Below are 15,910 nucleotides of genomic sequence, written 5' to 3'. Positions count from 1 at the left end.
TACCTGAGTTTCTTGGCAGATGCTAAACAGCTTTTGACTTCTGTTTCAAAACCCTATTTTCTTGTACATCTCCATGCAAAGATCATTCTGTGCTGAAACCTTGCCTTTCAGTTGAAATGTTATAGTTTTCTTTCCTTTGGGTCTTTGATATATTATTCTGTAAACGATGATGTTAAAATGATTTCTTTGAGAAATGAAGATAAAATGATAAAGAAGCATGACATGCTTATCCAAGTTAATCTTAACCTTTTAAATTAATTTTGAAATGGCTGGATCTTAAGGAACATATCAGGTTGTTTATTATGATTTTATTTTTGTGGAACTATAAAAGAAGATGATTTTCCCCCACCCCCTAGTCTGTGAAGTGGATAGACTAGTGTTAGTAATATGTGAATGTTGAGTAAAAAGAATTTTGGCTTTGGAATCAGACCAGAGTTTGTCTGGCTCAGCCACTTAACAACCGTGTGGCCTTAGGCCAGTGAATTTCTCTGAATATCAGTTTTCTTATTTATAAAATGGACTAAGTTGGCAAACATTTATTGGGTTTCTTTTGAGTACACTCATGCTCCCTGCCTTCTAGGAGGTTATTGACTAGTGTGACTTGTCAATCAGAATATTCTGTAGTAAGTGCGATAATCAGGAGACAGGATCTAGGAACTATCTAAAGCAAGGCTTCTAGTTTTCTTTTTTATTAATGCCTCAAATTGTCTATTAAGTGATTCCTGACAGATAGAAAAAGGCACTTATATTTTCTAGTAGAAAAATAGGCTATGCTTTCTTTCTTTGTTTCACACTCCCCCTTCTCCCATCTGAAGATTTTGGGTTAAGAGTTAGTTTATAGATCTGATTTTAAGAGTTGAGCATCTTATGTTGTATGTTTTCTTAAAAAGGCAGTCTCTTTGACTGGATCTATCTAAATTCCCATGTCCAGAAAAGGAAAGACTGCTGCCAGACCTGACTCACTTATTGCTGACAGCAGATAAGGGACAGATAATTGAAATATAGACTGACTTCATCAGCCTAGTGATAGGAAAAGAATGAAAATGAGACAGCACCTCAGGGAATTAAATTAAAAATGATGTGAAACTTTATTAGATAATTCTACCTTTCCTCTCCTTAGATGGACTGAGGGAACAGCGTTAATAATTAGAAAAGATTTTGTCAGAGGGTCAATTCATTTGTGATTTTTTGATTGTTGTAGCATTTGTGTGTAGTTTAGAAGGGGAGCAAGCAGTTTTACCCCTTAATCAAATGAAGAAATTAAGTTCAAGTAAAAAAGAAAATGCTTTTGGTAATTAAGCTTGATCTCCTATTAGTAGGTATTGCTTTAAAAAAAAAAGGAAAATTAATTTTTCACTCCTTTGTGCAATATAATTTAGAGTAACATAGTTGTAATTACGTTAGATGATTCAATGCATGATCATACTTGGTAATTTAATGAGCCTATCAAAAATATTTAATACTTACTACTTGCATGCGTGCGCGCACACACACACACATGCATAGCAGAAGATCTAGAAGAATATAAACCTTTGTCATGGATTTTTCTGGGGGAGGAGAATGACGCTGAGGCAGCAGAAGAGAGACTTTCATCTTCACTGCGTATGCTTCTGTATTGGCTTGTTGTTGTTTGTTGTTGTTGTTTAGTAAGGATGTGTTGAAAAGTAAGAGTAAGCATCAGAGAACTGAGAAAAAGCTACTGTGTTCTCAGCCTGTGCATTAGTCAAGACAATGTATAAAATGCAGTTTCTACCCTCCAAAATATATGGACCAGGTATTTACACACTTGAAAAACAAGAGCTCTGCAGTGTGGTGCTAACTTCTAAGCACAGTGTGGAAGTTTAGAGAAGTGAGAGACCAGTGTGTGCCCTACTAGTGGGAGAAGCCTTCATGGCAGAGGGTGTGGAAGAGATCTTCCCAGTTTGGGGAATATCTGAACCCAGGGTATATCTTACCTTGTAGTTTGCATAGCATACGTTGCTTCAAGGAGGATACAGAGATGAGTAAGACATGATTCCTCATCTTGTTGGCTAGATGGCAGACAGCATTGAAAGCTAGGATGACATACACGAATACGGTGGAGTGTATCTGCAAAGAGAGGTGCAAACAATGTGCTGGAAGTTGAGATGAGGGAAAAAAATCACCCATAGGAGGTTCTTGGGGGAGGCCTCCTAGGATTGTTGGTATTGGATTCTGGTGCTGGTAGAGTGTCACGGCAGAGCAGCACGATTACAGTAGGCATTTTAAAGGAAGCCCAACTGGCTACAAATACAGACTTTGAGAGAATGGAGGAGAGATGTTATTCTCGTGGAAGACATGGCAGTGGATTTGGTATTATTACTGAAGACATAGCAGCTTATTGAAGGGTAAATTTAATCTCACAAATGTAAAAATATTCTAAAAATTGATTTGAATTAATGTGAAATTTTTTTCTAAGGGTCCTTTTAATTCAACGTAAACACGTTGGTGTTTCCTTTTTCTAGAGCTTGCCATGGTGGACTTTGAGATGTGTGAATATTCACCAGCAGTTGCTTGAGGAACGCTCACCTCAGCTCTTTGCTCTTGCTGAAGACTGTATTGATCAAGGTATGTCGCAGATGTTGTTTGCTATGAACATGTAGCTCCATTCTGTTTTCTTGGCTGAGACATTCCTCTTTCGTCTGTTGTTTGACAGCAGATGGTAACTTTTTGTGTTCCATTCTTTCTGGATGTGGAGTATCACAAATTATTAGGATGTCAGATTATAGGATTTCTTTTTTGTCTTTGAATTTTTAAAAAGGCAATCACTATTATTTATATTACCTACTTAAAAAGAGTGATTTATTCTATGTAGCTCACCATGATTTTATCACAAACTGCCTAAAGGTATTTAAATATTTTCTCGGTTCTTTAATGTAAGAAACCTCATTAGAAACAAATGTAAACTCCCTTTATTTAAAAAAATCTTTAACTAATTTGAACTGGAGTAAATAGTACCAAATTGCATGCAGAACAGGAAATTATTTATCCTATATCCTACTGAGTACATGAAGAAAGGATTCAGGTTTTCTTTTTTTTAAACATTTTGTAGAAAATACATTTTACTGAGGATGACAGTGGATAGAGAGGCACTTTTGCATTTTGTTTTATTGTTTTTTATTGTAGTACATAATGTACCTATAGAAATGTGCCTAGATATAAATATAAAATTAAGTAAATGATCATAAACCACACACCCCTGTAAATGCCTTTGTTGCAGATGCCTCATGTGTCTTTTAGGAAAACATTTTGAGGAAGGGGGAAAATCTTGGGTACCTTGACCCTTGATTTCCCTGGGATTTTGGAACAATTATTCCTAACAAAAGTTGCCAAACAAAAACAAATTCTCTTGTAGTGAAGGAATACAGAACACAAGTAAACTTGTGTTCAGAAATGAACTTCTGCGTTTCAGAGAAGGGATTTGACATTAAGTGTGCCTGATTCCAGAGCCCTTACTCCTCTCACATCACAAGAGTATGAAGTCATTATGTATGTGGGTGTGTATGTGTGTTGGGGGTGGTGGTTAGGATCACTCTGCGTGGAGAAGCAGTGATCTGCTCTTGATTGAGGCGGCACATTCGTGAAGGCGTAAGACAGCTCTTGTGGGTGTGGGCATGTGTAATTGCAAGATGCTGCTGTACCTTTCTGGAGTCTGGTTCCTTTAAAGGTGCATCTGTATAGTAACAGGCTAGGTCACAATGCACTAGAGAGGACATTAGTTTGTGCGGTAACACATACTACTAAGCTAGAAACTAGTTTCTCAATTTTGTTCTAAGACAGAAATACATACACATATGCTAATCTTAGATAAAATGAACATCTATATGTGATTCAAAATGAGAATGTCAGGTAAATATTATTCAGTCAGTATAATTGTTATTTATATACCTGGACTTAGTTTATATTTGTTCAGGATTTTATGTTATGTAAGAGTGTGGAACAAGCAAGGGTATGTTAGATCAGACTTGTACATGTAAAAAAAGTTATTCTGAGCTTAAACTTTGTATATATAAAACAATATTTGTTCTGCCATGAGATTTAAACCTGACATGTTAGCAGATTGTTTTATTAAATTAAGCAGTTTACTTTTCTATACAATGACATTTCACTACATGTACAATGATGCAATGAAGCAACAGAACTGAAAAACAGTATTTCTTTTTCCTGTAAAAGTCTTTGGTTTAATGCTTTTGGATTACAAAAGGTTTTTATGAGCAAATTTAGGCTGCTGAACCATCTATATTTTTGCTAAGACTGTAAGCAACTCTCTGTAAGTTGTGAGCAACTTGAGGGCTGATTTTTTTTTATAATAAGTTTTTTTTTTTTTTTTTTTTTTTTCTTTTTGCGGTATGCGGGCCTCTCACTGCTGTGGCCTCTCCCGTTGTGGAGCACAGGCTCCGGACACGCAGGCTCAGTGGCCATGGCTCACGGGCTCAGCCGCTCCGCGGCATGAGGGATCTTCCCAGACCAGGGCACGAACCCGTGTCCCCTGCATCGGCAGGCAGACTCTCAACCACTTCGCCACCAGGGAAGCCCTTGAGGGCTGATTTTTTTCTTGTTTCTGCTTAATGCCTAGAAAATAATAAATATTTAATGCATATTTGTTGAATAGTGATAGCTAACATTTATTGAGCCTTTTCTACATTCACTTTTCAGGGGAGAAGTTGCAGAACTCCCTCTATTTGTCTTCCATCTTGATAGCAGTTTTTATCTGAGTTTACTTCTATACAGAAGTTTTTCAAAAAGTGAAATGTTATAGAAATTATGAGAAAATTGATCCTATCCAGATACCCTATGGGATCTTGAATCTTCTCTTTATAGTGTTGCCTAAGTGTGGAGTTCTCTTGCAAATGAAATATGCAGTTGGACTTGGAGAAAATTAAGACCTGATGCCCAGTTTAGCAGACGTCATTGTCCTCTTTCTATTTTTAGTAAAATGAAAACTGTATAGACTAAGTCTTCCCGCATTCATGCCATTTCATATTTTTAAAATGAAGTGAGATACGTTCCATAAACAAACTTAGTGCAAGGGAAACAGAGGAGTGGGGGCTCACAAAACTGGTAAAGTTTTGAAAGTCAGAGATGAGTTGAACTTTACTGATATTAATGGGGAAAAAAGTTGATTTTTCCTGAGGATAGTGAAAGCGTTTGGAAGAAGATGGCATCAGGATTCAGCCCACTATTTAATTTTGTAAAAGGTTATTACATTATACTGTGTAGCATATTATACAGTTTCGTATGCTTCATTATACTTTTATGGAAAATCGGTAAATGAACAAAAAAACAAGGTGTCACTGGGAGTTTTTATTTCTCTTTTTGTAAAGGAAATCAAGTTTGATGCAGTTGCCAGAGGGAAAGCTCCATCTCTTCCCTTTATCCCATATAATATATATAAATCTGCATTTATGTCTACATCTTTACCACATCTCAGTGACTAATGTTCTTAATGATGACCCTTAATTATTAAGAAAAGAAAAAAAATACCTTTTTTATGTACCATTTTCAAAGGTAGGAACCACATGAATGATAGGAACCATCCTCTTCTTAGAGAGAATTCTAAGAGGTAAAATTAGGTCCTCAACAGAAAGTGTTAACTAAGATATCTGGAAGATATGACTCTAAGTGACTCATTCCCCAAGTGGTCTCAGTTCTTTCCTGCAGTATATTTTAGCATATCATTTGCTTTGCCTTGCAACTAAGAATTTTTTATGTTGCTGTTCTAGGCTAATCAACGACATTTTTTTATTTTATCTTCTTGTAAATTGGTCCATTTTGGCTATGTCTAAGTGTGCACATAGTCTTAAACTGCAACATTTCATAAACAGTTTTATTTAAAAAAATGTTCTGGGATTTAACCCAAATGTTGACCCAACAGTCAGTTATAACTGAAATATTGTTCAGTGTCCAGAGAAGAATATTATATTTGAAATGTTGCCCTTGAAGGATCATCAAAAAGTTGGCAAGATTTTTTTTTTGCTTCAGTCTATGAAACATAAGCAACTGCGATCTTTATATTTTTGTCCAGGAATGTTGCATCAGTACAATGTAGTGGAATATAACCCATCAGAATGTCAGCATAACTTTGCTGGACTGATCACATCTCTGAAAGGAGTGAGTTAGAATCTTGAAAAGTCTGATCCTCAGCGCACTCTGAGATCCTCTTTGGATGTCATACTGATGAAACCGTGATTCTCTGAAGGCTGCTTAAGGGCACACAATCATTTATTGTGGGATCTGATACTGAAAACGTGTTCCGTATAGTGCATGAGATGTAATATTGAGGTTTAGGTATTTGAAGATGAGCTTATGTCTAAGAGAAAACAGGCTAAAATGCTTTGTCCGAGATTCCACGGTAACATTTACAGGCAGCTCTGTGACTCTAGGCTTAGATTGTTTCCACATAGAAAGAGTTCGTCAAGAGATTAGTTTCTTGATGACTGATGAATGTATCGATTTTTAAAGATAAATTTGATACTTTGGGATGGATGTCTTTAAATGTACTAAGTATAATTATCTAATTATAATTATCCATATGAATCCATAGGGATTTCATTTTAACATAGCTTTCAATAATCTCATGAGAAGAGATTTTGGTTTTAGCATACATTTTAAATATATGCTAAATATATTAAATATATGCTGGTTGACATTTTGATCCAGAAGGTCATGAATATTCATTTCCATGGAGAACCTACTGATTTATTAAAATAGTAAATATATGTCTGTTGGGTCAACATGCTCCTCTTTCTATTTAAACTTGAGTTATCCAAAGCTTAAAACTTTGTGTTCACGGTTGACTCATTGTTTTCCATCATTCTTCGTATCTAGCCAGTTCTTAAATCTTATCAGTTCATCCCTAAGAGTTTCATATCCATCCTTCTTTTCCATTCCTACAACTCTTATCCTAGCCCATGTCTGAAATCTTTAGTTTGGAAAGGCCGTTTAGAGATTATCTTGTCCAGCTAACTCATTTTACAAAGAATTGAGACTCAGAGATTCTCCAAGAACCAGAACTATGATCTGGAGTTTCTGACTCCAAATCTGTTTACTCTTCTTTCCATTACTTTTCTCCAAACTGGTCAGTAGGGCAGAATTCTAACATCTAATAATAATAATGCAGTTTACATTTCAGTAGTTCTTACTCCACACCAAGTACTGTTCTAAGTCTTTAAATATGTTAACTACCTTATTCCTTGCAACAACTCTATGAGATAGAACTGAAGACTTGCTATAGGAAGGTGTAGCAGTGGATTTGTGTGCTTTTGTTTTTGCAATGTTTTTGAAGTATAATTAACCTACAGTAAGACTCAAATTTAAGGTGTACAGTTGGTGATATTTTACATATGTATATACTTGTGAAATTATCACAATCAAGATAATTAACAGAACCTAGAGTTTTAAGATCTGACTTTCAGTTTCTGTTCTGTCACTGACATGCTGTGTGCTTCAGGGAGCTCGTCTGACTTCCAAACCAAGAGTTTTCTTCCGCGTAAAAATGGTCTTTAAGTCCTTACTAGCTGTAAAATAATGTGATTCTTTGCAGGCCAGCTTCCCACCCATCCTAATGCTGGGATCTGTTGGAAGATTGTGTCCAAAAATGTTATTTCCGGGCTTCCCTGGTTGCGCAGTGGTTGAGAGTCCGCCTGCCGATGCAGGGGACACGGGTTCGTGCCCCAGTCCAGGAAGATCCCACATGCCGCAGAGCAGCTGGGCCTGTGAGCCATGGCCGCTGAGCCTGCGCTCCGGAGCCTGTGCTCTGCAATGGGAGAGGCTGCAACAGTGAGAGGCCTGCGTACTGCAAAAAAAAAAAAAAAAAAAAAAAAATGTTATTTCCTTTTTCATTGGGCTTTCTGAGATGACCTTGAGAAGGAGCTCATTCCATTGTTGGGATCTGTAATTGCTACAAAGTGCCTTTTAGTAAATAAAAAAACCTGCTAGTCTTTCACTTGCTAGCTAGCTGGAGCCGTGCTGTCCAACACAGTAGCCACTAGCCGCATGTGGCTAATTAAAATAAAAGAAATGAAATAAAGAATTCAGTTTCTCTAGCCCCATTTCAAGTGCTCAGAAGCCACCTGTGGTAAATGGCTACCATTTTGGACAGTGCAGCTGTGGAGTATTTACATCGTTACAGAAACTTTCATTGGCCGGTGCTCCTGTTGAGCAACAGAATTTCAGGGTAGGTCTATCCTTCGTTCTGTGTGACCAGCCTTGCAGTTCCTTAAGGCTGTTATCACCATCACTTTGTGTCTGAAGGGTTGCACCTGACTTGTAGGCTCCTTCTTGGCCTTCCTTTCTTCTGCCTGTACAGCAGTACTGGATTTTTTTTTTAAATACCAATTTCATCATGTCATTTTTAAATTAGGAAAATCTTTAATCATTCCCAGTTTTATTTTTGACTTTCTGTTTCCTGCCCAACTTGATATTTAATTAAAAAAATTTTTTTGGAATGCTGAGTTCCAGTCACTGTGGTAGTTGCTAGGGATATCAGTGAACTCAGTGGGTTAGGGAATAAAATGCAAGTGAAACCGTGCACCTCAGATTGGGACTTGAACCCACGCAGCCGGGACTTGAACCCAGCCAAAACCCTGATTGGGAACTCGAACCCAGGTGGCTGGCACTCGAACTGGGACAAAACGGACAGGTGATACCTCCAACTGAGATCACACACTTGGTTTCAGGACTTAATGAAGCTCAGGTTCTTGATGTCTCATTGCAGAAAGAATTCAGTGAGAGACAAAGTGATAGGTAAGAAGTGGATTTATTTAGAGGGAAACACACTCCACAGACAGAGTGTGGGCCATCTCAGAAGGCGAGAGTGGTACCAGGGTATGGGGTTGTGAGTTTTTACAGGGGTGGGTAATTTCATAGGCTAATGAGTGGAAGGAGTATTCCAGCTATTTTGGGAAGGGGTGGGGATTTCCAGGAATTGGGCCACTGCCTACTTTGTGATCCTTATGGTCTGTCTTGGAACTGTCATGGCGCCTGTGGGTGTGTCATTTAGCTTGCTGATGTGTTACAGTGAGCATATACTGAGGCTCAAGGTCTAGTGGAAGTTGACTTGTACGCCATCTTGGGCCCATTTGGTTCTAATCAGTTTTTTTTTTAAAAACATCTTTATTGGAGTATAATTGCTTTACAATGGTGTGTTAGTTTCTGCTTTATAACAAAGTGAATCAGCTATACATATACATATATCCCCATATCTCTTCCCTCTTGCGTCTCCCTCCCTCCCACCCTCCCTATCCCACCCCTCTAGGTTGTCACAAAGCACCGAGCTGATCTCCCTGTGCTATGCGGCTGCTTCCCACTAGCTATCGGTTTTACATTTGGTAGTGTATATATGTCCATGCCACTCTCTCACTTTCTCTCAGCTTACCCGTCCCCCTCCTCCCCTGTGTCCTCAAGTCCATTCCCTAGTAGGACTGTGTCTTTATTCCCATCCTTCCCCTAGGTTCTTCATAACCATTTTTTGTTTTCTTTAGATTCCATATATATGTGTTAGCATACGGTATTTGTTTTTCTCTTTCTGACTTACTTCACTCTGTATGACAGACTCTAGGTCCATCCACCTCACTACAAATAACTCAATTTCCTTTCTTTTTATGGCTGAGTAATATTCCATTGTATATATGTGCCACATCTTCTTTATCCATTCATCTGTCGATGGACACTTAGGTTGCTTCCATGTCCTGGCTATTGTAAATAGAGCTGCAATGAATATTGTGGTACATGACTCTTTTTGAATTATGGTTCTCTCAGGGTATATGCCCAGTAGTGGGATTGCTGGGTCATATGCTGGTTCTATTTTTAGTTGTTTAAGGAACCTCCACACCTTTCTCCATAGTGGCTGTATCAATTTACATTCCCACCAACAGTGCAAAGGGTTCCTTTTCGCCACACCTTCTCCAGCATTTAGTGTTTGTAGGTATTTTGATGGTGGCCATTCTGACTGGTGTGAGGTGATACCTCATTGTAGTTTTGATTTGCATTTCTCTAATAATTAGTGATGTTGAGCATTCTTTCATGGGTTTGTTGGCAATCTGTATATCTTCTTTGGAGAAATGTCTATGTAGGTCTTCTGCCCATTTTTCGATTGGGTTGTTTGTCTTTTGATATTGAGCTGCATGCGCTGCTTGTAAATTTTGGAGATTATTCCTTTGTCAGTTGCTTCATTTGCAAATATTTTCTCCCATTCTGAGGGTTGTCTTTTCGTCTTGTTTATGATTTCCTTGGCTGTGCAAAACCTTTTAAGTTTCATTAGGTCCCATTTGTTTATTTTTATTTCCATTTCTCTAGGAGCTGGGTCAAAAAGGATCTTGCTGTGATTTATGTCAGAGTGCTCTGCCTATGCTTTCCTCTAAGAGTTTTATAGTGACTGTCCTTACATTTAGGTTTTCATCCATTGTGAGTTTAGTTTTGTGTATGGTGTTAGCGAGTGTTCTAATTTCATTCTTTTACATGTAGCTGTCCAGTTTTCCCAGCACCACTTATTGAAGAGGCTGTCTTTTCTATATTGTGTATTCTTGCCTCCTTTATCAAAAATAAGGTGACCATACGTACATGGGTTTATCTCTGGGCTTTCCTGTTGCATTGATCTGTATTTCTGTTTTTGTACCATACTGTCTTGATTACCATAGCTTTGTACTATAGTCTGAAGTCAGGGAGCCTGATGCCTCCAGCTCCTTTTTTCTTTCAGAAGATTGCTTTGGCTATTCGGGGTCTTTTGTGTTTCCATAAAAATTGTGCAATTTTTTGTTCTAGTTCTGTGGAAAATGCCAGTGGTAGTTTGATAGGAATTGCATTGAATCTAGATTGCTTTGGGTAGTATACTCATTTTCACAATGTTGATTCTTCCAATCCAAGAACATGGTACTTCTCTCCATCTGTTTCTATCATCTTTAATTTCTTTCATCATTGTGTTAAAGTTTTCTGCATACAGGTTTTTTGTCTCCTTAGGTAGGTTTATTCCTAGGTGTTTTATTCTTCTTGTTACAGTGGTAAATGGGAGTGTTTCCTTAATTTCTCTTTCAGATTTTTCATCATTAGTGTATAGGTATGCAAGAGATTTCTGTGCATTAATTTTGTATCCTGCTTACCAAATTCATTGATTAGCTCTAGTAGTTTTCTGGTAGCATCTTTAGGATTCTCTATGTATACTATCATGTCGTCTGCAGACAGTGGCAGCTTTACTTGTTTTCCGATTTGGATTCACTTTATTTCTTTTTCTTCTCTGATTGCTGTGGCTAAAACTTCTAAAACAATGTTGAATAATAGTGGTGAGAGTGGGCAACCTTGTCTTGTTCCTGATCTGAGTGGAAATGGTTTCAGTTTTTCACAGTTGAGCATGATGTTGGCTGTGGGTTTGTCATAAATGGCCTTTATTATGTTGAGTTAAGTTCCCTCTAGGCCTACTTTCTGGAGGGTTTTTATCATAAATGGGTGTTGAATTTTGTCAAAAGCTTTTTCTGCGTCTATTGAGATGATCATACGGTTTTATCCTTCAGTTTGTTAATATGGTGTATCACATTGATTTGCATATATTGAAGAATCCTTGCATTCGTGGGATAAGCCCCACTTGATCATGTTGTATGATCCTTTTAATGTGCTGCTGGATTCTGTTTGCTAGTATCATTATTATTTTTTTTTTGCAGTATGCGGGCCTCCCACTGCTGCGGCCTCTCCTGCCGCGGAGCACAGGCTCCGGATGCACAGGCTCAGCGGCCATGGCTCGGGCCCAGCCGCTCCGTGGCATGTGGGATCCGTCCTTACCAGGGTATGAACCTGTGTCCCCTGCATCAGTAGGCAGACTCTGAACCACTGCGCCACTGTGGAAGCCCTGTTTGCTAGTATTTTGTTAAGGATTTTTGCATCTGTGGTCATCAGTGATATTGGCCTGTAGTTTTCTTTCTTTGTGACATCTTTGTCTGGTTTTGGCATCGGGGATGGTGGTCTCGTAGAATGAGTTTCGAGTGTTCCTCCCTCTGCTATATTTTGGAAGAGTTTGAGAAGGATAGGTGTTAGCTCTTCTCTAAGTGTTTGATAGAATTCACCTGTGAAGCCATCTGGTCCTGGGCTTACGTTTGTTGGAAGATTTTTAATCACAGTCTCAATTTCAGTGCTTGTGATTGGTCTGTTTATATTTTCTATTTCTTCCTTGTTCAGTCTCAGAAGGTTGTGCTTTTCTAAGGCCCTGTCCATTTCTTCCAGGTTGTCCATTTCATTGGCATATAATTGCTTGTAGCAATCTCTCATGATCCTTTGTATTTCTGCAGTGTCAGTTGTTACTTCTCCTTTTTCATTTCTAATTCTTCTTATTTGAGTCTTCTCCCTTTTTTTCTTGATGAGTCTGGCCAGTGCTTTATCAATTTTGTTTATCTTCTCAAAGAAGCAACTTTTAATTTTTTTGATCTTGCTATTGTTTTCTTCATTTCTTTTTCATTTATTTCTGGTCTGATCTTTTGATTTCTTTCCTTCTGCTAACTCTGGGGTTTTTTGTTCTTATTTCTTTAATTGCTGTAGGTGTAAGCTTAGATTGTTTATTTGAGGTGTTTCTTGTTTCTTGAGGTGGGACTGTAGTGCTCTAAACTTCCCTCTTAGAACTGCTTTTGCTGCATCCCATAGGTTTTGGGTCATTGTGTTTTCATTGTAAATTGTTTCTAGGTATTTTTTGATTTCCTCTTTGATTTCTTCAGTGATCTCTTGGTTGTTAAGTAGTGTATTGTTTAGCCTCCATGTGTTTGTAGTTTCTACAGATTTTTTCCTGTAATTGATATCTAGTCTCTTTTTTGTGGTTGGAAAAGATACTTGATATGATTTCAGTTTTCTTAAATATACCAAGGCTTTATTTGTGACCCAAGATATGATCTGCCCTGGAGAATGTTCCACGCGCACTTGAGAAGAAAGTGTATTCTGTTGTTTTTGGATGGAACGTCTTATAAATATCAGTGAAGTCCATCTTGTTTAATGTATCATTGAAAGCTTGTGTTTCCTTATTTATTTTCATTTTGGATGATATGTCCATTGGTGAAAGTGGGGTGTTAAAGTCCCCTACTATGATTGTGTTACTGTCAGTTTCCCCTTCTATGGCTGTTTCATTTGCCTTATGTGTTGCGGGTCTCCTCTGTTGGGTGCATAAATATTTACAATTGTTATATCTTCTTCTTGGATTGATCTCTTGATCATTATGTAGTGTCCTTCTTTGTCTCTTGTAATAATCTTTATTTTAAAGTGTATTTTGTCTGATATGAGAATTGCTACTCCAGCTTTCTTTTGATTTCCATTTGCATGGAATATCTTTTTCCATCCCCTCACTTTCAGTCTGTATGTGTCCCTAGGTCTGACGTTGGTCTCTTGTAGACAGCATATATGCGGTCTTGTTTTTGTATCCATTCAGCCAGTCTGTGCCTTTTGGTTGGTGCATTTAATCCATTTACATTTTAGGTAATTTTCGATATGTATGTTCCTATTACTGTATTCTTAATTGTTTGGGGTTCGTTATCGTAGGTCTTTTCCTTCTCTTGTGTGTCCTGCCTAGAGAAGTTCCTTTAGCATTTGTTGTAAAGCTGGTTTGGTGGTGCTGAATTCTCTTAGCTTTTGCTTGTCTGTAAAGGTTTCAATTTTGTCCGTCGAATCTGAATGAGATCCTTGCTGGGTAGAGTAATCTTGGTTGTAGTTTCTTCCCTTTCATCACTTTAAATATGTCCTGCCACTCCCTTCTGGCTTGCAGAGTTTCTGCTGAAAGATCAGCTATTAACCTTATGGGGATTCCCTTGTGCTGTTTTTCCCTTGCTGCTTTTTAATATTTTTTGTTTGTATTTAATTTTTGATAGTTTGATTAATATGTGCCTTGGCGTGTTTCTCCTTAGATTAATCCTGTATGGGACTCTCTGTGCTTCCTGGACTTGATCAACTATTTCCTTTCCCATATTAGGGAAGTTTTCAACTATAATCTCTTCAAATATTTTCTCGGTCCCTTCTTTTTCTCTTCTTCTTCTGGGACCCCTATAATTCGAATGTTGGTGCGTTTAATGTTGTCCCAGAGGTCTCTGAGACTGTCCTAAATTCTTTTCATTCTTTTTTCTTTATTCTGCTCTGCAGTTGTTATTTCCACTATTTTATCTTCCAGGTCACTTACCCGTTTTTCTGCCTCAGTTATTCTGCTGTTGATTCCTTCTAGAGAATTTTTAATTTCATTGATTGTGCTGTTCATCATTGTTTGTTTGAGCTTTAGTTCTTCTAGGTCATTGTTAAACGTTTCTGTATTTTCTTCATTCTGTTTCCAAGATTTTAGATGATCTTTACTATCATTACTCTGAATTCTTTTTCAGGTAGACTGCCTATTTCCTCTTCATTTATTTGATCTGGTGGGTTTTTACCTTGCTCCTTTATCTGCTGTGTGTTTCTCTGTCTTCTCATTTTGCTTAACTTACTGTGTTTGGGGTCTCCTTTTCACAAGATGCGGGTTTGTAGTTCCCGTTGTTTTTGGTGTCTGCCCCCAGTGGCTAAGGTTGGTTCAGTGGGTTGTGTAGGGCTTCCTGGTGGAGGGGACTTGTGCCTGTGTTCTGGTGGATGAGGCTGGATCTTGTCTTTTTGGTGGGCAGGACCATGTCCGTTGGTGTGTCCGCTGGGTTGTCTGTGACCTTATTATGATTTTAGGGAGCCTCTCTGCTAGTGGTTGGGCTTGTGTTCCTGTGTTGCTAGTTGTTTGGCATAGGGTGTCCAGCACTGTAGCTTGCTGGTTGTTGAGTGGAGCTGGGTGTTGGCATTGACATGGAGATCTCCGGGAGATTTTTGCCGTTTGATATTACATGGAGCTGGGAGCTCTCTGGTGGACCAGTGTCCTGAACTCGGCTCTCCCACCTCAGAGGCATGGACCTGACACCCGGTTGGAGCACTAAGACCCTGTCATCCACATGGCTCAGAATAAAAGGGAGAAAAAAAGAAAGAAAAAAAATACAGTAAAGTTATTAAAATAAAAAATAATTATTAAAAATTAAAATATTAAAATGTAATAAAGAAGGAAGAGAGCAACCAAACCAAAAAAAAATCAACCAATGATAACAAGTGCTAAAAGCTATACTAAAATAAACCAAAACAGACAGAGAGAACCCTGGACAAATGGTAAAAGCAAAGCTATACAGAAAAAGTCACACACAGAAGTGTACACATACACACTCACAAAAAGAGAAAAAGGAAAAATATATATATATCGTTGTTCCCAAAGTCCACCTCCTCATTTTGGGATGATTTGTTGTCTATTCAGGTATTCCACAGATGCAGGGTACATCAAGTTGATTGTTGAGATTTAATCCACTGCTCCTGAGGGTGCTGGGATAGATAACCTGTTTCTCTTCTTTTTTCACACAGCTCCTGGGGTTCAGCTTTATATTTGGCCCTTCCTCTGCCTGTAGGCACCCGTTTAGGCACCCGTTCCCCGCTCAGGCAGGACGGGGTTAAAGGAGCAGCTGATTCGGGGGCTCTGGCTCACTCAGGCCGGGGGGAGGGAGGGTACAGGATGCGGGTTGAGCCTGCAACAGCAGAGGCAGCATGATGTTGCAACAGCCCGAGGCGTACTGTGCATTTTCCTGGGGAAGTTGTTCCTGGATCATGGGACCCCGGCAGTGGCGGGCTGCACTGGTTCCCGGGAGGGGAGGTGTGGATAGTGACCTGTGCTCGCACACAGGCTTCTTGGTGGCAGCAGCAGCAGCCTTTGTGTTTCATGCACATCTCTGGGGTCCGCGCGCCTGTCTCTGGAGCTTGTTTAGGCGGCGCCCTGAATCCCCTCTCCTCACGCACCAGGAAACAGAGAGGCAGGAAAAAGTCTCTTGCCTCTTAGGCAGGTCCAGACTTTTCCCCAGACTCCCTTCTGGCTAGCTTTGGCGCACTAGCACCC

At 38.8% G+C, this 15,910-nt stretch overlaps 1 protein-coding gene across 2 annotated transcripts in view; it reads left to right on the top strand.

The window, feature by feature from the left end:
- Nucleotides 1-15,910, top strand: part of TTC27 (tetratricopeptide repeat domain 27) — a 184,442-nt gene that overhangs the window by 13,590 nt on the left and 154,942 nt on the right. For both annotated transcript variants that reach the window (XM_060026853.1, XM_060026854.1), the window contains exon 5: nt 2,484-2,586. In XM_060026853.1, the coding sequence (XP_059882836.1) occupies nt 2,484-2,586 (103 nt within the window). The remainder of the gene's footprint in view (nt 1-2,483; nt 2,587-15,910) is intronic.

The sequence above is a fragment of the Delphinus delphis genome, chromosome 12 (assembly GCF_949987515.2).
Source record: "Delphinus delphis chromosome 12, mDelDel1.2, whole genome shotgun sequence".
NCBI classification, from domain to species: Eukaryota; Metazoa; Chordata; class Mammalia; order Artiodactyla; family Delphinidae; genus Delphinus; species Delphinus delphis.
This window is presented reverse-complemented; position numbering and strand designations above follow the sequence as displayed.